Consider the following 22393-nt stretch of genomic DNA (forward strand, 5'->3'; position numbering starts at 1 on the left):
ATTATGTTATGATAAAGCATTATATGTTAATAATTATATATTCAAGTAATTTGTTAGGTATTGGTATGTTAATTGTTATGTTGGTTTGTATTTTATGTAGTCAAAATAAAAAATAAAAAAAAAAGAGTGAGAGACTACTGAGGTAAAATTCATGAACAAGTTTAATTTTATTGCCTGACGCTTGAATTGGATAATGATTTTTTTTATCACACTACATGTGTTAATTGGCTTACCTGGTGCCAAGAAGTTTGTGTTACCAGAAACAACTGCTCTGTAAATGACCACTGTTAATAATGTGATTGTCACTTCCTGCTTTTCATTTCCTACTCAGTTGTAATGGAGACGCTTTCTGAGGCGTCACACTATTTACAATTCCTCTCTCCCCCACATAACTATCTTTTGTACTGTATAATACTTGACACTCTCCATAATACTCCATGGATCTGATAGTCCACAAAGCTTATGCCAGAATTAACTTGCTAGTCTAAGGTGCCACAAGACGTTTGTTTTTGCTGCCATACACCAATACAGGTATCCTCTGGAAATTAATAAAAACACAAACACCTTTCCAAATCTCTGAGATAGCTCTGAAGCCTGTTTCACCTTGAACTGCTTTGGACATGAGTTACCTAGAATTAAACAACAGTCCAAATATCTCTGGTAGGGCTATTTGCCTCAGGTTCATGCATCACCTGAGGCTTTTGTGCACCCCTGGTACAAAGGCCGACTGACAAGAGAGTAAGCTTTACCCCAACAAAGATAGATAGCAAGTTGGGAAATAGTTTAATATGGTAAACATTTATGTTTATGTATCTTTACCCCTTCAACCTATAGAATCATAGAATCATAGAATCACGGAATAACGGGCTCAAGTTAAAGGAAGCCAGATTCCAGCTGGACATTAGGAAAAACTTCCTGACTGTTAGAGCAGTGCGACAATGGAATCAGTTGCCTGGGGAGGTTGTGGGCTCTCCCACACTAGAGGCCTTCAAGAGGCAGCTGGACAACCATCTGTCAGGGATGCTTTAGGGTGGATTCCTGCATTGAGCAGGGGGTTGGACTTGATGGCCTTGTAGGTCCCTTCCAATTCTGCTATTCTATGATTCTATGATAAGACTCCCAGGCCATTCTGCCTTTGTGCTGGATATGCTGTGATGCAGCCAGGCCATTCACTCCAAGCTGAGGCCCTCCTGTGGTCACTTGGTGGCCCACTCTTCCCCAAACTCCAGCTACAGAAAGTAGACTGCCCACCCGTGGTGATGAGCAGACCATGAGAGCAGGTGAATAGCTTGGTCATGTCATACAGCCAGCCAGTGTGGTGTAGTGGCCAGAGTGTTGGACTGGGTTTCAGGAGATCCGGGTTCTAGCCGCCACTTCACCATGAAGCTCACTGGGTGACTTTGGGCCAGTCACACACTCTCAGCCCAGCCTACCTTATAGGGTTGTAGCGAGAATAAGATGGATAGGAGGAGGATTATGTACACCACCTTAGGTTCCTTAAGAAGGAAAAAAGGGGGCATATAACTGTAATAATAAAATAAAATACTGTGCACAATTGCAGTGCATCTAGCACACAGGGCAATGCTGGATTTCTATGAGGATTGTCTTCATGCAACTCTATTCTCCATATGCAGAGGGAACAAGAGTGTGGTAGCCACAGACAACAGCAGAAACACCCCGTTAACATAGATAAGCTACTTTGGCCCATGATTTTCTCAAACACATAACTCACCATTTGAACTGAAATCATCAACCAGGACAATCTCTTTCAGGAGATGTGAAGGTGTTCGATTAACTATGGTTGTGATTGCACGGAAGATGATGGATGTGGCCTCATTAAAGAATATAAGAATGACACTAAGTGTTGGGAGATCATGTGGATATTTTTTCTCTAAACATCTGAAGGAAACCAAAGAAAAGAGAATCTATTAGAATGTTATCTGTGAATTTCAAACCAAAACAAAGCAATAGTAGGACTACATGAGTAAGTGCTCTGAATCCTGAATTACTAGCTTCATCACACCAGGATTATACTGTGCAATCACTGTGAATTGCATGCAAAGGACTCCGAAGTTTTCCAGTTCATAATCTGCTTTGACTGTGAAGTACTCCCAGGCATCCTGCTTTAATTGTACTATAAAGCCAAAAGAATCAACCTATTTTGCTACCTGTTTAGGAGCGAATCATTTGTTGTTTTCCGAGCAGCCGCTGGGGCGCAGGGAGGATTTGATGTTTAAAGTACAGTTAAATTAAACAAATGCTTACATCTGCGTAAGTTTTAAAGATAAAGACATCAAAATTGGCACAGTAATAGATATTAAGGAGAGCTTTAAGCATACCAAATTTGAATTGGATTGGGTCATCAGTTGATTTTTAATGATTTTTTCACATTTCCCCCCTTAAACCCTTTTCCTGGTATGCAAAGGATCTTAGGAGCGCTGCCACCTGGGGTGTGATTCAGCTAGCAACAACAACAACAATGACAGCTTTACGCTGTAGGGCATAATTCGAGGGAAACAGGTACATGGGATGAAGCTTTACATCTATAACAATTGAGGGCCTGCAACAAACCCTTCTTAAACATTCTCTGAGGTTTCCAATCAACATAAAATAAGAGGTTCGCTTGTATTCACCTCATTTTAAGATCAAGAGAAGATTCTTTCACTGTTTTCAGAACAAAGTGCCAATTGATTTAATGCACGGATGGGAAGGTTCAGGAGGTGCGGGAGTCATTTCCCCCCCACTTCCTTTGTGGGCTAAAACCACTGTGGGTACCAAAGAATAAAATATAAAACATTTTTTTAAAAAAATGGCATATGTAGTGGCTATGGAATATCCAAAGGGGCAAAATTCATTAAAAATGAATTTGAGGGCAGTGGGGGACAGCAGGTGGGGAGTGGAGGCTGCATGTAGCCCAATGGATTCTGTGTTGCCCACCTCTTATTTAAAAGAAAAGTGTACTCAGATTCAATATTTAAAATATATCAGAAGTAATTGTTATCAATTTTATTTACAGCTTTATGTTTCTGATAAAGATAAATTACAGGTTTGGGTACATCCCATGGAAGGTCCAAATCCAACAACAAAGGTGGAATTTCATAACATGCAAATGCGTTGGGACAAAAATACTGAGACAGTAAATATTTAAATTAAATTAACTGACAACAAGTACCCACCACTTGCACAACAGAGCATCTTTGCTCATTTCCAGTCACCCTTGGAAGATCTACATCTCTGTTCCCCAAGCAGTAGGTGTTGCTCACAGAAGGAATCAGTAGGGTGGAACAGAATCCGGGGGCGGGGGCTAAGTGCCTCACTAGACACTGCCCACAGGTGCCCAGACAAATTTGGAACTTGGGGAGCAATCCTATGCCCTGCAGACAGTGTCAGGTAGGGGGGCATAGGATATTTTGGTTTCCTGGCTCCTCAGCCCCTTCCCTTCCCCTCCCCTCATTGCTGGCATGGAGAGAACTGCCAGCTATCTCTCTGCGCTCAGAAAATGGAGTGTTCCTAGGGGCAGAGAAGGGAGGAGAACAGGGCAGCTGCACTACAGCTGCTATCCTATGGCCACCCCAGCCTCCTTCTCTCTGAGGTGCCACTGAAAGATGGGCAAAATTGCTCACTTAGCAGAAATACAGGACAAATGAAGCACAGAGACAAAGAGCTTTATAACACCAGGGTTATACTGTGCAATCATTGCGAATTGCGTGCAAAGGACTCTGAAGTTTTCCCGCTTATAATCTGCTTTGACTGTGAAGTACTCCCAGGCATCCTGCTTTAATTGTGGTAAAAAGGGAAAAGACTCGCTGTATTTAGCCACTAGTTAAGAGAGCTCCAGCTATTGGGTGGTATAGAAATGTAATTAATTAATAAATAAAAATAAATAGTTTTTGAGCGTATCTTCCGAGCGGCCACTTGGGCGCAGGAGCAGGATTTGAAAAAAATTAAATAAATGCTTACATCTGCGTAAGCTTTAAAGATAGAAACATCTGAGTCAGCACAGTAATAGATATTAAGAAGAGCTTTAAGCATACCAAATTTGAATCAGCTTGGGTCATCCGTTGATTTTTTATGATTTTTTTATTTCCCCCCTTAAACCCTCCTCCTGGTATGCAAAGCGCTACCGCCCAGGGTACAACAACAACTACAACTACAACAATGAAAGCTAAATGCTGTAGGGGATAATTTGAAGGAAACGGGTATGTGGGTAGGATGAAGCTCAAAGATTGCCTCCGTATTCTCCTGCCCTGTCCTGCAGCTTCCTGCTTTCATAGAATTGCTCCCCTATGTCTAATTTTACAGCACACATTTAAGACAAATCTGTTCTACATAACATCTTAATGTTTAAATCACTTGAATAAAGAACAAGTGAGACATTCAATGTATCTGAAATCAACTTCACTCACTCCTACTTCTGTAGCTTTTTCAATTTTTTAAAAGAAAAACTTGTGTATGATTCTCACACATTTCTCTACTCTAACATTAGGGTGGGGCAATGAACACTACTTTGCCCATTTGCACTTCCCACTTATATACATTAGCTTCTCAAGGCTTGTGCGTTGGCACCATTTCACACATCCAGACTTTGAACTCCTCTCTACTTATTGCCCAAACACACAACTCTTAAGACACTCTTCCTAATACCCTGTGTTGCATGCCAGCACCATGGGGCTAAGTTACAACAAGTGTCTCTGGGTTGTCTGTGCAGCCTCTGTTGTGGGCTGCTTTGACTGACCTCTCCTTTCCCACATTTTGATTTGTGGACACATTGCTTCGGCTGAGCTCCAGATGCCCTTCTTGCCCAGCACTTCTTACCTAAAGACTGGAGATCCCCTTGATACCAATGGCTGAAACTGCTCAATGTGCAAGACCCCAAAGAGGAGGTTTGACAACCTGAGTTTGAAGGATATGGCTCCAGCGGTTTTTAAAAACAATAATTTTAAAAGTTTGAACTTTTTTAAAAAATCCTTAAACTCAATGGATGAACAGATCTGTTTCAAATTTGTTATGGCTAAAGCCCTTCCTAAAAGCTATCATGGTGCCAAGTTTCATCTCTTTATCTTTAAAAATCACAGTTTTAAAAATGATAATTTTAAAACCTCAAATTTAAAAAAAATCCTAAAAATCAATGGATGAATAGATCTGTTTCAAATTTGGTATGACTAAAGCCCTATCTAAGAGCTACCATCATGCCAAGTTTCATCTCTTTATATTTAAAAATGACAGTTTTACAAATGATAATTTTAAAACCTCAAATTTTAAAAAATTCCTAAAAATCAATGGATGAATGGATCTTTTTTCAAATTTGGTATGACTAAGAGCTACCATCATGCCAAATTTCATATCTATCTTTAAAACTGATGGAGTTATAAGCATTTTTGTTAATTCCCATTAAAGTAGAGCTGCCCTTTGGTTGGGGAAGATGGGGAAAATTTGAATTTTTCTTCAAATTTTGTAATTTCCCCTCTTCCCAGATTTGTTATTAAAAATCCTGACAAATCTGGGTTCTTCCCATCATACAGTCACCCTGTCAGCAATGCCCACCCCCACCCCCACCCCCAATCAGCAATTAGTTTTTTCAAAAGCTTCCATGGGTGCAAAAAAGAACATTTAAAACAAAACAAAAAACACACACAATGCTGCATGGGGGCAGAAGTAAGGAGGGGAGAGAGAAAATGGGATGGGCCGAGAGAAGGGGACAGAGTGTGAGCCAGGCCATCACCCACCGTATGCTGCCTGACCCCACCCAATTTGGTAGGCCTGGCTAGATTCTGCTTTGGATCCTCTTTTCTGACCTGTTGACTTCTGCCCAAGTTCCATCCCACCACCTTGCCCAGAGGACCACTATTCTCCACCCCCATCCCCCAAAGTTAACAGCACTAGTTCCTTAAAAAAAGAGTTACATTAGCTCTTAGAAATTCATACTTCACCTGGGAGGTCTGGTGTCCTTTAGAGATCTTTCCAGAGGCAAGTGATCACTAAGGTACACATTATATCCATATTTAATAAATAGCTCCTGAGCTGCAATTTGTTGGTCATTCGTTAGGTCTTCACCCCATCTACTAAACAATGGGGAATCTGGGAACTGTTTCTTCTTTGGCTTCTTGGCTTCATGTACTTCATTTTTTGAGTTCTCCAACAATTTTATATCATCTACCAGTTTCCTTTTGGACATATTGTCTGATGATTTCATGGAATTTGCTAAAAGAGAATGTGTACAGTCATGAAGGCAAAAGAAAAAAACATAAAGCAGATCTTAGAATACAGGTAGATAACCTTGTCCTTGTAGATGTTTTGGACTATGATCCCCATAATTTGGGGTCATCAGCATACTGGCTGGGCCTTATGGGAGCTGTAGTCACACACCATCTGGAGAGCATCACATTGCATATTCCTGCTTTAGATGCCCCTGATTATGCTCTATGAGTTTAAACTATGGGAAACCAATGCCATTCACTGCGACTAATTATACAAGTATGCAACTAGTTGCAAGAAATTATTTTCTAAAGATTATTATTGGCCAATGCTTGCCAAATTTTCAGCTACCCTCTATAGGCTTTACTTTTGGCAGGACCATCACAAGTATCAATGAAACAATATTTTCAGAAATCCTCGTTTGGGGGGAGGAATTCTTGTCACCAAATAGAGTGAGGGATGATGGAATTTGTGGGAAGGCTGCTCAACCTTAGTAGCAACCATTTCCCTCTCCCCACAAAGTCCCAGAACAATGCTGTGTTTAGGGAAAGAAAAGGGGGCAGTAGAAAAGGAGGAAAAGTTATACAGAGGATAAAAGGCAGAACCAGCCACTCTGCTAAAGATGAGCAGAGCACCTTACTATTACTCTCCCTCCCCTGAAACCCCTGGGGAAGTGGCCTCCAAAGTTCTGTACCTGAAAATTGGGCCAGGACTGATAACTACAAGTGAGAATACACTCAGGATGCTATAAACAAATTTAGGGGGTGGGGGAAGCCTGACGTGTTTCAGCCATCTTGCCTTTTCTTCAGGGGCTGTAACACCTGTTGTGGCACCCTAGCTATGGAATACCCTCCCCTTAGAGGCCTGACTGGCGCCTGTGCTGACCTCATTTTGGTCAGCTTTTGTAACAAAGCCTTTGATGGCTAAATCCACCAAGGCTGCACTTAGTTTTAATTGTTTTTACCACTTTTAGCTTGATTAATGGTTTTTAGCTATGTATATTTATTGTTTTATACCGTTTGTATGATTTTATCTGTACACCCCCCTGAGATCCTAGTGATATAGGGTGGGACACAGATGTTTAAATAAATACATAACACTTCATAGCGGCCATTACTAAACACTCACCTAGGGCTTGTCGAGTGCCCCCTGTAACTATGCCCACTCTTTTAATCCTAACTGAAGCCACCACTGAAGTGACATTGGAGCAATGTAAAAGATTATGACAAAACAACACATTGAAAAAGCGCAGTTTCATGGGGAATAGCACAATGTGGCTTTGAGTGGGCAGCTGTGTCGTATAAACAGTGGAGCACCACTGTGCAGCCACAGCAGAGTACATAGTGCCTGTAGACAATCCCCCTGTCTCCACAGGGGCTAAATGAGGAGTTGGAATTTTTGCCACTCCTGAAACTGTCGTGTAGGTTTGAGACATTCCCTGGTGTTTGTAGCTCAGTCCAGATTTGAGAAGACCTTCAGTGAATTGCCCTATCATGGTAACACCTTTAGGTAACTCCAAAGATTTTTTTTTTGTCTAATAGTATTTTTTTAAAAAGCCTTCAGCACATCACATCCAGTGTTTATAGCAAAACAATCTGTTGTAACTAATTTCTGTGCATTGTTAAAAGTATGTAATATTTAAACTGTTTTATACTAATTAAATTAAATATATGCACAGACCTTACTTACAATATGCACTTCTAATTGAAAATGATTTTAGTTCTGTGTTGTGTCATTAATTATATATCTAATAATATATATATATATATATATATATATATATATATATATAATATAGGGAGTGTTTCCCTGTGTTATAGGCGATCAGTGAAAAGAGCATTTCACCATGTTAAGGTTGAAATTGGGGGTGGGTCATTCTGACGTTCATAAAATGGAAAATGTTTCACCAATCTTTCTGAAACAGAGACCTGCAAGAAAGACATGCTGGTTTTACATACCCTGCGCATTTCAAGAAGATTTGTGAAATATTGAGGGCAGGATGGCAGTTCAAAGTACCAAAAGGGGGAAAAACCTCTCAGGCTCAAAATGGCTCTTTTCTATTTCCGGGTGGTGACGATATTTTTGCGCACTAAAAGCTCTGAATTGGGACCCTTACCCTTTAAACCAGTGGTGGGATCTCGTCCCCCTGTCCTTCTAGTTGGTGGAATGGCTTTTCTTTTTTCAAAATTCGCTTCCATTGTTTTTTAATGAACATTTCTTTGAAACATTAAAGTGAATACAGACTCATAACTCCTAAATGGAGCATGCTCAGTAGCATCGCTCTCCCCTCTCCCTCCTGTCTCAAATAGATTGGAATGTTGGAAATAAGATGGCTGCCTGGCTGAAATAAGATGGCCGCCTGGCTCATTTAGGAGCCATTTCCTTCTGCAAATAAGACAAGGCCCTGTCTGGGCCCTCTCCTTCCCCACAGTGCTGTGGAAGCCAGGGAGGGAGAGATAAACTATCTGCCTTGCTTGGAGGGAGGCCCTTCCCTGGCCTCCAAGAAAAAAGAAAACCTGGCTGGCTCAGCTAGGAGTTTGATAGACTTTGTTGTGTGTCTGTGATTGTGAAGAGGGAGGGGTGTGTGTGTTTGAAGTGCTGGTGCATCCTTCTTAATTCAAAGTATAAAGAATATATGGCAAATTTTCCTTTGGGGTGGCAGTTCCTCACCCAAGCCTCTTAAAGTTTAAACTTTATGGAAATCAATATTCAGACTAGGAATGAGAGGAGGTTAACCCTGGCCTATCTGCCATGAGTTTAAACTTCTTCAGGTAGTGTGTGTTTCTTTAAAAGGTGCTGAACTACATTTTAAGCTTTCTTTTATATATGTGTGTCTGTGTATTTTGAATTTGAACACAGATATAGGTCTCTTAAAAAAAAACCTCTGGTGTGAAGGAAGGTTTTGATATGAAGGAAGATGAATAGTTTTGGTTGTACATAGAAAATATTTTCCTTTCTCTGTGTACCTGCTTCTTATAAGCTAAATCTGCTGCTTTATGTTTGTATGAAAGGAAAACATTTTCTAAAATGTACATCCATGAATCTTATACCCAAAACATTACTTCACACCAGAGAAATGGTTCTCTGGTGTGGAACAACGGTAGGTGGCCCTAAGTTGTTCGTCATCAGTTTTCCACAACCCCACAGTCACCTCTGCAAATCCTATTCTCCATCCTGTCCTCATGGTTTATATCTGCTTTGGGAGAATGAGAATTTCACTGGCACTTTCTGTCTCCTTAGGGAGGATGTGGTGTTATAGGCCTGTGAGCCTTAACTCCCAATTTCCCTGCTTTTTGGAGTTTGGTTGAAAACTATAGAGCCTTTAACGTTGTTTTGTAAACCGTAGTTTTTTTGTTTATTGAATATATTAGGGGTGTGCACAGACCCCCCCCTCCCCGCTCCGCCCCGTGGGCCGATCCGAAAATTTCGGATCGGCTCGCTCCACTCTGCGCCGCTCCACCCATACTCCGCTCCTCTTCGCCACGGAGCTCCGGCTCCGAATCCAGGTAAGGCCGGGAGAGGAGGGCGGGGGTTACCGGGCCCTGCCGCCGTCATCGCCCGTGCAGCGACGGCGGCAGAGCCCGGTAAGGGACCAAGGGGGAGGGGGGCCTTACCTGCCCCCATCCGCGGTCTGTCGGCTTCTTCAATTGAGCCCGCGGTTCAGCCAGGAAGTCTTGGCCGCAAGTGTGGCCTAGACTTCCTGGATGAACCACGGGCTCAATTAAAGAAGCCGAGGGACCGCGGATGGAGGCAGGTAAGGGAGAGGAGGGGGGTTTACTGGGCCCTGCCGCTGTCGCCGCATGGGCGACAGCGACAGCGGCAGGGCCCGGTAAACCCCACTTACCTTTCCAGCGGAGCTCCAGATCGAGGCGAAGGATCTGCCTTCACCTCGATCCTCTTCTCCACCCTCCGCCGGCCCCCCAATCCTCTTCGCCTCTGCCTTAAGGGGAGGCGAAGCACCCCGCTCCGCTTCTAATTCGCCGGTCCGATTAGAAGTGGAGCACATCCCTAGAATATATATATGCATCATTACAGCCTCTGAAGAAGGCCTAATAAAAAGCAAGAGGCTAAAACATGTCGTAGGTTTTTTCCAATAAATTTGTTCATAGCATCTTGAGACTATTTTCTCTTTTTGTGTTCATCTTGTATGCTCACTCACCTTGTTCCCTGATAACTACCAGAACAATTATTTTGCGGTCAGATGTTACATTCAAAAATGTGAATTTGAAATTTCACATTCAAAAATTGAGTGGAAAAATTGGAAATGTTCAATATGCTTTCTTTTCTAGTTCTTTCCATTGTTGTGCCTGTAGTGAAATATACATTGTGAGTAGAATTGATAATAATTTATTGTATCTTGTACTTGTATATAAATATTCTAAATAAATAAAATAAATAAATATGTGTCATGATATGACTATGAGTAGAATAGAATATATTCTTTGAAATGAAGGAAGACTACCATGAATGGGTCGTATCAGTTGGTATCAGTGGCAGACTTGGCTACATTGAGAAAAAATCAATTGCGGGCCCGACGCAAAGAATAAAGAGACGACACACAGAACTTTGGGTTTATACAGGGGCCACATTTTATTCAAGATCTGCAGAAAGGGGGTGATCCTATTGGGCATCCAGCCTGGTCAGCTCACAGACCTTCCTGAGTACAGGCGAGCATTCTTGTCCAGTGGGCTGGCGCTGCATCTTTCACCTTCCCACTGGCCATCCCCCTTAGGGGATAGGGAGACCTTCCATTGTCACCCCCCCAACCCAGGCCACTAGGCTCAAGGTGGGGTGAGAAAGGTTGGCCTCAGAGGTAATCCTTATCTCCCAGCCCAACCACAAGGCTCAACACTGGGAGGAATTACCTGTCACCGCAACAGTGCCTGTGAATGCTCACCATTCAAAATCCCTCTGGATGCCCGTTCCTACCTGCCGGTAATGAAATGTCACCAAATTAGCTAGCAGTGCTGAATCAACCTATTTATTCTCCCAGACTGTCTTACAGTGTGGAGTAGGCAAAAAAACTCATGCCAAATTTAGAACATGAGTAAAAAATTCCTACTCAGCCCCCTAAAGCAACCAGCAAGCTCACACTGCCTATAGGGAGGGAGGGAGGGAGCCACGCAAACGAAGTGGAACTGGGTGGAGCAAGTGCCTGGTTTTTGGCTTGCCGTTAACCCCTCCCAGCCCAGTGGCGCCAAACCCAGTTGCCCAATCATAATTGGGCACATCTCTTCCCTTTCCCTGCCCGCAATCCTCTCCCCATGCCCAGTCTGTGCCGGGCATGGCAGAATGGTCAATGTTAGTATGACCGGGTCCAATATTAAAGATGAAGTCGTCGGCATCATGAGGGGTTATAAAAGGCCTTCATTTGATTAAGAGAGAAAGATCCTGGGAGAATGAAAAACCTGTCAAACCTGCTCAGGCTGGGCCTTGCCCACCATGGCCTCTGTTTAGATAAATATGAACCTTGGATATTGACTGCTAGATTGAAACAAACCTGTTTTACTATGTTAACCATCTTTATTATTCTGTTAGTGATTATAACTTGAATGTAATTAGGGAGGTTTGTAAGCTGGTTCACCTTAGCTAAAGCTTGTTATTCTCTTAGACTGTTGGAGCAATACAAATGTATTCTTTAGTATTATATTTGTGTTGCCTGTCTTGCAGGAACCATTACCCATACATTAATTCTTGAAGCCCAAAACACTTGGTAAAGATTTGTAAATCTATCACTGAGTGGGGTCTGTCCTTTAAAGCTATTGCATTCTCTCTTGATCAGGTTAATCTCAAGTTTAGAAAACAAGCTAGCATGGTGGAGTGAGAATTAGTTACTTGTCTCATGCCTATCAATGCTCCCTTGTGAATTGTAATCTGGAGAAAAGCCAGAAGTTAACAGTTGACTGTTTATGCCATATATAGGACGAAATTCTATCCTATCTGTCCTGCCTAAAAGTAATGCATTGAAATCTGCTTTGAAATGGCTAGAAGAATGAATACATTTATAGGTAATTATATTGGGAAGGTTCAGTGTGGTTTTGTAGCGGGACGACAAATGCATAATTTAGTTGGAAGAGTTTTAAACATAACACAGGAGATAAAAAAGAGAAAATTAAAAGCAGGAATAATAACTTTAGATATATTTAAAGCATTTGATTGTGTGAGTTGGCTAGCACTAAAGATGATAATAGAAAAGATGAGATTTGGAGAAAGATTTAAAGGTCTAATTGAACAATTATATTCTCAAAACTCAGCTTCAGTAGTGGTAAATGATGGAGTTACAGAAAAGATACAACTTGCCTGAGGAACAAGACAAGGATGCCTGCAATCGCCGGTCCTATTTGTATTGGTTATAGAACTATTAGCGAACGTGATAAGAGATGATGATGACATTGAGGGAGTAGAAGGCATTAAAAAAATAAATATAAATATGTTTGCAGATGATACAGTGTTGACAATTAAGAACCCATTGGAGAAAATGGAAAGAGTAAAACATCATCTGGGGGAGTTTGAGGAAGTGACTGGATTAAGAATAAATTGGACGAAATCAGAGATGATGTTATTTAATTATAGTAAAAAGGAAGGGAAAGATTGGGAAAGTAAAGAGAGGAATATGAAAATCAAAGAAATAATTAAATATTTAGGAATTAAGCTTACAAAAAATTTAGAGGATTTAGAAAAGGAAAATTTAGATAGTTTGAAAAAAGAAGTTATGGGTAAACTAGAAAAATATAAAAGGTTAAATTTGTCTTGGTTTGGAAGAATAGCTCTAATAAAAATGAAGATTTTACCAAAGGTAAATTTTTTATTTAGAATGTTACCAATAAGAATATCTGAAAAAGAATTAAAAAGTTGGCAAAATATTATAAATGATTACTGTAATGGTGATAGGAAAGCAAGAATAAACAAAAAAAGTTGGTATATAACGCAAAAAAAAGGAGGGCTAGGACTCCCAAACTTAAAATTATATTACATAGCTAATAGGTTGAGACATGTAGTAGAAAGCATGATAGGATTAGGAGATTTAAGTTGGTTGAAGGATAGAAAGGGAGAGGACATAGAATGGAAATTAGAAAATATATTTTTCAGCGAATATACAAAAAAATGGGGGGGAAGAAATAGAGAACCCCCTTTTAAAAAATCATTGGGAAATATGGCGAGTATACAAAAAGGATTTACTTCCAAGTATCTCCCCAATAACACCAGTGATAATGTTGTGGAATTTTCCAGGAAACTTAAAAGATAAGTTAGCGAAAATTTTAATAGAGAGGAATGTAATGAAGTTAAAAGACTGGCTAGGAAAGATGAGAACTCGAGAAGAAGTATTGGAGAGATTACAAGAGAAAAATTTAATGTGGTTAAATTATTTTCAATTAGAACAATGGATGAAGAAATGGTTAAAAGGCAACGGAGAGTGTAGAGTGATTACAAAATTTGAGGAGCTGATCTTAAAAAAAGAAATTGAGAAAGGGGAAAATAAATCAATAAAAGGGTTAACGAGTGAAATATATAGAATATTAGTCGGGAAGGGGGAGACAGAAAGCTTGGGTAAGGTGGTCTGGGAAACTGACTTGAAGGAACAAATAGGGCAACAGAGCTGGGAAGGAATATGGAAACAAAGAGTGTTGAAAACATGTCTGTGAGGATAAAAGAAAATTATTATAAGATTATATGGAGGTGGCATCTAACCTAGTGAGATTAAATAAAATAAATAAGCTGAACTCAGCAAATTGTTGGAGAGGTTGTAAAAAAAAAGGAACGTATTTACATATGTGGTGGGAATGTGAATTTGTACAAAAATTGTGGAAAATGGTGTTTAATGAAATAAAAGAAATTTTAGGAATGGAGATTGGAGAGACACCTATAGTGGCATTGTTATCATTATATGGAGAATTAAATTGTAATAAAGAGACAAAAGAATTGATAACGAATTTGCTAACAGCAGCAAGGTTAATGATATCTAGGAACTGGAAGGTTCAAGGGGATTACCATATAAAAAGATTGGTATAAAGAGATATGGGATATTGCTATTAATGATAAATTAACATGTAATATAAAAGTGAGACGAGGAATAACAAAAACGAATGATTTTGAGGGAATATGGAAACAGTTCCTAGAATTTGTTTTATCTAAGGGGAGTGGGAAACCACCTCCAGAAGAAACAATGAGGTTTTGGAAACAGGAATAAGATCCCGTGGGGTGTGTGTGTGTGCACTTTTATGTTTAAAATGATTATGTTAACAGATTAAGCTAGAATATATGTTATTAAGGTTATCTAACATTTATGTATTATGTTGTTTTCTATTATGTTGTTTTCTTTTATTGTATGAGTATGTTTAAGTATTGGAAAATAAATTTTGAAAAAAACATCTATGCAATGCAATACATCTTGTATTGTATCACATCTTTGCAATCAGTGATTCAACACATAATGAATATAATACCATTAACTAGCTTGGAGAAACGTTTTATGGCTGTACGTTATGTTTAGTGTTGTTGGTTTTAATGTAGTGTTTTTCCTAGATATTGATTGTTATGAATTAATTGAATTACATATTTATTAAAAATGTGAATTTATGTAAAAAAAAAATGAAATGGCTAGAACTGGATAAAGACTTGCAATACTGAGAGACCATGAACAGTGCGAAATGCTCAACGTTCTTCTGGCACCACCACCACCACTCCAGATTGCAGCATAGAAATATGCTCAGACAAATCATCTTACAAATATTGTGTATTATAAATCATCTCTCCTTGAATACAACAAAGCACCCAAGAGGATACAGCTCCTATTACTCTGCCAAAATAACTCACATAAAAAATCTAAATGACAAATTTTCTTTACTTACATATGTTGCGACAGGCTGTCTCTATTTGTTCTAGGCGTTCCACGAGGGCCTGAGAATTATGGTCTGTGCTCCTGTACTCCTTCTTTAAGTTTTGAATTTCATTTTTCACATACACCACAAACAAAATGTTCACTGCAGGGAGCAGAATTAGCAATATGGGACAGAGAGCTCGTAGCTTTCTGTGTAGTACCATTACTTTTTAATTTCTATCTTGTATTTTTCAGGTGATGTGCTTGTAATAAATTCCACTGCTGCACAAATAGTTTCTTTCAACATTTGCTTCCTGGGAGTAGATAGCAAGATTGTCCAGATGGAACAAAACTTATCTAAACATAATGATGAAGTAGGTGGAAGCAGGTGTGGACTGAAGGAATGGGCGGTCTCACCTATGCTGCTACATGACAGGAAGGGCAGTAGATCTCCCAGCAAACTTTTCTTGCAGGGCAGATGCTGTATCAGAAATGCTAGTGTGATGGGCCACTTTACACATTACATGTTTAATTCTTTTCCAAACATTTAAAGATGTACAGTTCAAACTTTAAAGTGAATGTTACAAGCATGCATATCAGACAGGCACACTCATCAGGGTGCTTGTGGTGGAGAAGTAGCGGGTGTGGGAGGGGAGGGTGCTACCCACCCCGACCCACCCTCCTGCCACTCTTCTGCTTCAATGCCTGTCCCTTGCTCCTCTTTTCCAATTAATTTGGCGCCCTCCACAGGGTTTTATTTTATTTTATATATTTATTTATTTACAAAATTTATATTGTTTATTCGTTCAGTCGTTTCCGACTCTTCATGACTTCATGGACCAGCCCACGCCAGAGCTTTCTGTCAGCTGTCGCCACCCCCAACTCCCCCAAGGTCAAGTCTGTCACCTCCAGAATATCATCCATCCATCTTGCCCTTGGTCGGCCCCTCTTCCTTTTGCCTTCCACTTTCCCTAGCATCAGCCTCTTCTCCAGGGTATCCTGTCTTCTCACTATGTGGCCAAAGTACTTCAGTTTTGCCTTTAATACCATTCCCTCAAGTGAGCAGTCTGGCTTTATTTCCTGGAGTATGGACTGGTTTGATCTTGCAGTCCAAGGCACTCTCAGAATTTTCCTCCAACACCACAGTTCAAAAGCATCTATCTTCCTTCACTCAGCTTTCCTTATGGTCCAGCTCTCGCAGCCATAGGTTACTACAGGGAATACCATTGCTTTAACTATGCGGACCTTTGTTGTCAGTGTGGTGTCTCTGCTCTTAACTATTTTATCAAGATTTGTCATTGCTCTCCTCCCAAGAAGTAAACGTCTTCTGATTTCCTGGCTGCAGTCAGCGTCTGCAGGAATCTTTGCGCCCAGAAATACAAAGTCTGTTACTGCCTCCACGTTTTCTCCGTCCAATATTTATATACCACTCCCCATTAAAAATTTCGGAGCGGTGTATAAGATAAAATGAAAATAAAAAAAGAATAAAACACTTAAAACAGATTTTAAAAGAAGCAAATACAGTGACTCATGGCTGGACATTAAGGAAAGGCTTCCTGGACTAATGATGTCTTCAGGAGGCACCAAAAGGAGTACAAAGTTGGTGCCTGCTTGACCTCCAGAGGCAGGGAATTCCACAGGAGGGGAGCCACCACGCTGAAGGCTCTTCCCCTTGTGGACTCCAATCAGAGGATGGGTCTATGTGGAACCACCAGGAGCAGACCCTCGGGTGACCTCAGTGACCAGGCAGGTTGGTAAGGGAGAAGGCACTCTCTCAGGTATCCTGGTCCCAAGTATTTTAGGGCTTTGTACACAAGTACAAGAACCGTGAACCTGGCCCGGTAGCGAATAGGCAGCCAGTGCAGTTCCCTCAGCAGAGGAGTTACATGCTGGAAAGGGGCAACTCCAGACAACAGCCGAGCTGCAGCATTCTGCACTATCTCCAGCTTCCGGAGCAGCTTCAAGGGCAGCCCCACATAGAGCAGATTAATCCAGTCTTGAGGTTACCAATGCTTGTAGCACCATGGCCAAGCTATCCCTGTCCAGGAGAGGCCATAGTTGGCGAATCAGCCAAAGCTGGTAAAAGGCACTCCGAGCTGCCATGGCCACTTGTGCTTCCAGCGACAGAGATGGGTCTAAGAGTACCCCCAAACTATGAACCTGATCTTTCAGAGGGAGTGCAACCCCATCCAGAACAGGCAATGAGCCTGTCTCCCAGACTCAGGAACCACTCACCCACAGGGCTTCTTTTTTGCCAGGATTCAGTTTCAGTTTATTGGCCCTCATCCAGCCCATTACTGAGTCTAGGCATTGGTCCAGGACCTGCATAGCCTCACCTGATTCAGTTGTCACAGGGAGATAGAGCTGCGTGTCATCCGCGTATTGATGGCATTTAGCTCCAAATCCCCTAATGATCGCTCCCAATGGCTTCATCTAGATGTTAAATAACATTGGGGACAAGATGGTGCCCTGCGGCACTCCATAGCTCAATTGCCAAGGGGCAGAGGAGTGGTCACCCAATGCTACTCTCTGAAAACGACCCCGTAGGTAGGACTGGAACCACTGTAACACAGTGCCTCCGATGCCCATCCCACGGAGTCAATCCAGGAGGATACCATGGTCGATGGTATCAAAAGCCGATGAGAGATCGAGCAGGATTAACAGGGTTGTATTCCCCCTGTCCTTCTCTTGATAATGGTTATCCATCAGGGTGACCAAGGCTGATTCAGTACCATAACCAGATCAGAACCCAGACTGGAATGGGTCCAGATAATCAGTATCCTCCAAGAGTGCCTGCAGTTGCTCCACCAAAAACCTCTCAAGTACCTTCCCTAAAAAGGGGGTGTTTGCGACTGGGCAGTAGTTGTCTAATATCATTGGGTCCCGGGTGGGATTCTTAGGAGTGGTTGCACTACTGCCTCCTTAAGGACAGCAGGGACCATTTATCACCCCCTGGACCCACCCAGTGAACCCCCCTCGGCTTGCTTTTATAAGCCAGGAGGGACAGGGATCAAGAGGGCAAGCGGTTTGTCACATTGCTGCAAGCACCTTGTCCACATTATCAGGCCACAATAACTGGAACTGATCAAAAACAAATATTTTGGGATATCATGGATCTCCCATGTAATGTTTGGTCCTCAGCCATGTAATGTGTAGTTTGGTCCTCCAAGTAATCCTGAGTCAGTCACATTTCCTTAATCTAACTTAGCTCACAGTGTTGTTCTGAAGCAAGAGAAATTTCCCATATATGCCATTGTGCTGGAATGTTGGCCTCTATTATGAAAAAATGTTATGCCCCAAGTTTGACTCCCAGATGAAAAAAAAATGACTTTTAGGACTTTTCTTATAATCATGATGTCTTGGGTGTATACAAAATTGAAACTTTCTGGTTGTCGTGGAAATACCTTAACCATTTTGGAGTAAAGTTTGTGTTCAGATCTCCACCTATAATATATCCATCCAATTCAATGAGTGAATTGGATGGATATATTAAATATTTGCACTCATGTTCTCATGTAACTGAATGTCACTGGAGGAAAAAAATAATTGTCCATCATCCACTGTAAATTAATGTTCTTGTCCTTCTCTGCCATCTACCCAGCCAAGAAGCACTACTACAACTTCCTGATCCACACCAGCTCTAGAAATTCTCCTTTCACCTAAGGTCAGCAGGCTAGCTTAGGAAGTGCAGGGCAGGCCACGTGACACCCACAGCTCTGCCCATTCCCTCCCACTCAGCATCTGCTGCATGAGAGGGCCACCTCACTCTGCTTAATGGTAAGAACAAGGAAGATGCTGTGCTATTATCCCTACTAATGGTGAGCTGTAAGCCTGGGATACTGTTAGAGAATTTCTCTTCCACTTGGAGAAATTTTGTGGACCCCCCCCCCCCCAATATGGTATGGAAAATTTAGAGAAGCCATTTTTGTGAAGCTCTAATTTTAGTACAATATTTCAGGTTGGTATAAGAGTAGTATGCAACAACCCTGCATTGTAGTACATTGTTATATTCCTGTTGCAGGTTGGAGGGTTGTGCTAAGAGAAAGATGATAGTTTACGGTAGTCCATTATTAATATTCCAGGCCAGAGATGAAGCTGAAGATGGTTTGCATTCCCAGTCAAAAATCCCTGTACCACTCAGGTTGTCATGAAGGCCAGTCTACTTAAAATGCCCCCTCAAACCTCGTCCATGCAGAAGCCTCATGCTCCCTTGACTTGCATGCACACTGGTTGCACTTTTACGATTCAAATAAAATAATTTTAAAATCCTATGTTCTTCTTAGGGAGGTATTTGCAAGCATGACGGGGAGCTCACTTGGCACCATGATAGCTCTTAGGTAGGGCTTTAGCCAAATTTGAAACACATCCATTCATCCGTTGATTTTTGAGTTATTTTTAAGTTTGAGGTTTTAAAGGTAAAGAAATGAAACTTGGCTCCATAATAGCTCTTAAGGAGGACTTCAGCCATACCAAGTTTGAAGCAGATCTGTTCATCTGTTGATTTTTAGGATTTTTTAAAAAAAGTTTGAGGTTTTAAAATTATTATTTTTATAAACTGCTGGAGCCATATCCTTCAAAATCAGGTTCTCAAACCTCCTTTTTGGGGTCTTGCACCCTGAGCAGTTTCAGCCCTTGGAATCAAGGGGATCTACAGTTTTTAGCTAAGAAGTGCTGGGCGAGCAGGAACTTTTCCTGTTGCAGATTTGGTGGGCAGTTGGGTACCTGGAGCTCAATAGAGGTGAAGCGTACACAAATCAAAATGTGGGGAATCAAAGCAGCCCGCAGGGCAAAACAGGGGCCTTTTTCTCAAAGTTCCACATCATGGGTGATGAAGGGTCATCCTTAGAGAAAAACTCTCATGACCAACAGTGAGGTGCCAGTAGAGAAAGAGGCTCTCATCTTTGCAGGTGCTGTTGCTGGTATGTCATTGCTTTACTTCGCTACCCCTTCCCTTCCACTTCACTTAGTTCATTTGTGAGATAGACTCTGTCTGCACTACTGGCATGCAATGCAGAACATTTGAAGTGCATGTCAGAGAAAAATAGATAGATTTGTGGCTTTGGCTGGCTGGCAGAGTTAGACTGAAGACACAACTCAGAGATGGCTGTAGCTGAGTCCTGAGAAGCTGGCTATAGCCTTAAAGTCCAGTGTTGATGCTGGCAGTGGATTTTTTTTATTTTTTATTTAAAAAAAAACAAGAGTCATCAGATGCGACCAAGTTTTAAGCTGTCACCTTACCGCCAGCCACAGGGTGTAAGGGCACAGCCTGGCTGGACTGTTGGAGGCTAGAGATGTTGGCTTGCTGGCTTAAGGCAGAAAGAGGCTGGATGAGTAATGGGCTGGATGAGGGCCAATAAACTGAGACTGGGTGAAGTAGAATCTACACCCCCCCACGCAACACCCACCCTAATGTTAGAGTAGCTGTGATAATCATACACAAGTTAAAAAAAATGAAATTCTCCACTGTGGCACCCCGGTTGTGGAACGAGCTCCCCAGAGAGGTCCGCCTGGCGCCTACACTGTACTGCTTTCGTCGCCAGCTGAAGACCTTTTTATTCACTCAGTATTTTAACACTTAATTTTAACTTAAATTTAAATTTTACTGTTTTAACTCTGTATTTTAATCTTATAACAACTTTGCTGTGTGGTTTTATCTTGGTTGCGCTTTTTATACTGTATTTCGTAATTGTGTTTTAACCTGTTGGGTGTTTTACTGTGGTTTTAATTTTTGTGAACCGCCCAGAGAGCTTCGGCTATTGGGCGGTATAAAAATGTAATAAATAAATAAATAAATAAATAAAATTTAAAAATAAAAAGGCTAGCCAGCCAGTTAGCCCTGTTAACAGCAGCAGTGGCGGCTTGCAGTGGAGTGAGGATACAGTCAGAAAAGATATTTGTGGGAAGGGGAGAATGTATCACACAGAGTACAGCAAAAGCTTCAAAGTACAGCAAAAGCTACAAAAGTAGGAATGAGTGGTTAATTTCAGATACATATGTTGAATGTCTCACTTGTTCTTTATTCAAGTGATTTAAACATTAAGATGTTATGTAGAACAGATTTGTGTTTATTGTGTGCTGTAAAATCAGATATGTGACCAAGACTATGTTTGGGTGGTCACGCTCCCTTGGGGACTGACCATGTTGTCCTCCTTTTTGGTTTCCAAAATATGGTCACCCTACAGGTCATTCAGCTTAAACACTCTGTATTTAAACAATATTCCCCTTACAATAAACCAGCTGTGCTCCTGCTGAACACCTCTCCTACCCCACCCCATGCAATTAGCTTCCAGTGATGGAAGCTTCCCTCTGAGGGTTAATGGTAGCTTGGAGGCAGACCTACCACATGGAGAGGAAAGAGGAAAACCCTCCCTGTGCTTTGCAGCGCAATTATGCTCCCCTCCTCCATTGCTATGGTTAAAGGAAGGGGGAAACATATTCAAAGATGTTGGCTCTCTGGATGTGACAGAAGACAGAACCAGGGCAAGTAGTGTGTAATAGGTAGAGCCTGAAAGAATTGTGCCAACCATGATTGAGACCAGAGAACGGACTAGTGGAATGATTTTCAAGCTTTTCAGACCTTCAACACAATGTAGCCCTGTTCAGACAGTTGTTCATGGAAGAAAGAAAGAGCAGGACCGCATAAACTGGAACCCTGCATGAGGTAGATCAGAGCGTGAGCTCTAGGAGTGCTTTCCCAGTGTACTTGTCCCTTATTATTTCCTTCTTAAATATTTATATTTTATTTTCAAATATTTAGAACTCAACAATAAGCAATTTTTGCATCTGCACTATTGTGAAAGGTTTTTCAATATCTATACTGTCCATTGATTTTTTCTTTAGTTATTTAGTTATTTTATTTTTAATTTTTAAGTCTGCAATATCCTTTTTTTTATTTATTTATTTATTTATTTATTACATTTTTATACCGCCCAATAGCCGAAGCTCTCTGGGCGGTTCACAAAAATTAAAATCATCATAAAACAACCAACAAGTTAAAAATACAAATACAAAATACAATATAAAAAGCACAACCAGGATAAAACCATGCAGCAAAATTGATATAAGGTTAAAATACAGAGTTAAAACAGTATAATTTAAATTTAAGTTAAAATTAAGTGTTAAAATACTGAGTGAATAAAAAGGTCTTCAGCTGGCGACGAAAGGAGTACAGTGTAGGCGCCAGGCGGACCTCTCTGGGGAGCTCATTCCACAACCGGGGTGCCACAGCGGAGAAAGCCCTCCTCCTAGTAGCCACCTGCCTCACCTCCTTTGGCAGGGGCTCACGGAGAAGGGCCCCTGTAGATGATCTTAAGGTCCGGGTAGGTACATATGGGAGGAGGCGTTCCTTCAAATAACCTGGCCCCAAACCGTTTAGGGCTT

At 41.3% G+C, this 22393-nt stretch overlaps 1 protein-coding gene across 1 annotated transcript in view; it reads right to left on the bottom strand.

Moving 5' to 3' along the window:
- GALNT8 (polypeptide N-acetylgalactosaminyltransferase 8) overlaps positions 1-6175 on the bottom strand; it is a 52267-nt gene extending 46092 nt beyond the window's left edge. The window contains exons 1-2 of the mRNA XM_063135035.1: positions 5931-6175; positions 1733-1899 (exon numbers count right to left, since the gene is read on the bottom strand). Of these exons, the coding sequence (XP_062991105.1) occupies positions 1733-1899; positions 5931-6175 (412 nt within the window). The remainder of the gene's footprint in view (positions 1-1732; positions 1900-5930) is intronic.
- Between the last annotated feature and the right edge of the window lie 16218 nt (positions 6176-22393).

Source organism: Elgaria multicarinata, chromosome 9 (assembly GCF_023053635.1).
Source record: "Elgaria multicarinata webbii isolate HBS135686 ecotype San Diego chromosome 9, rElgMul1.1.pri, whole genome shotgun sequence".
In the NCBI taxonomy this organism is placed as follows: Eukaryota; Metazoa; Chordata; class Lepidosauria; order Squamata; family Anguidae; genus Elgaria; species Elgaria multicarinata.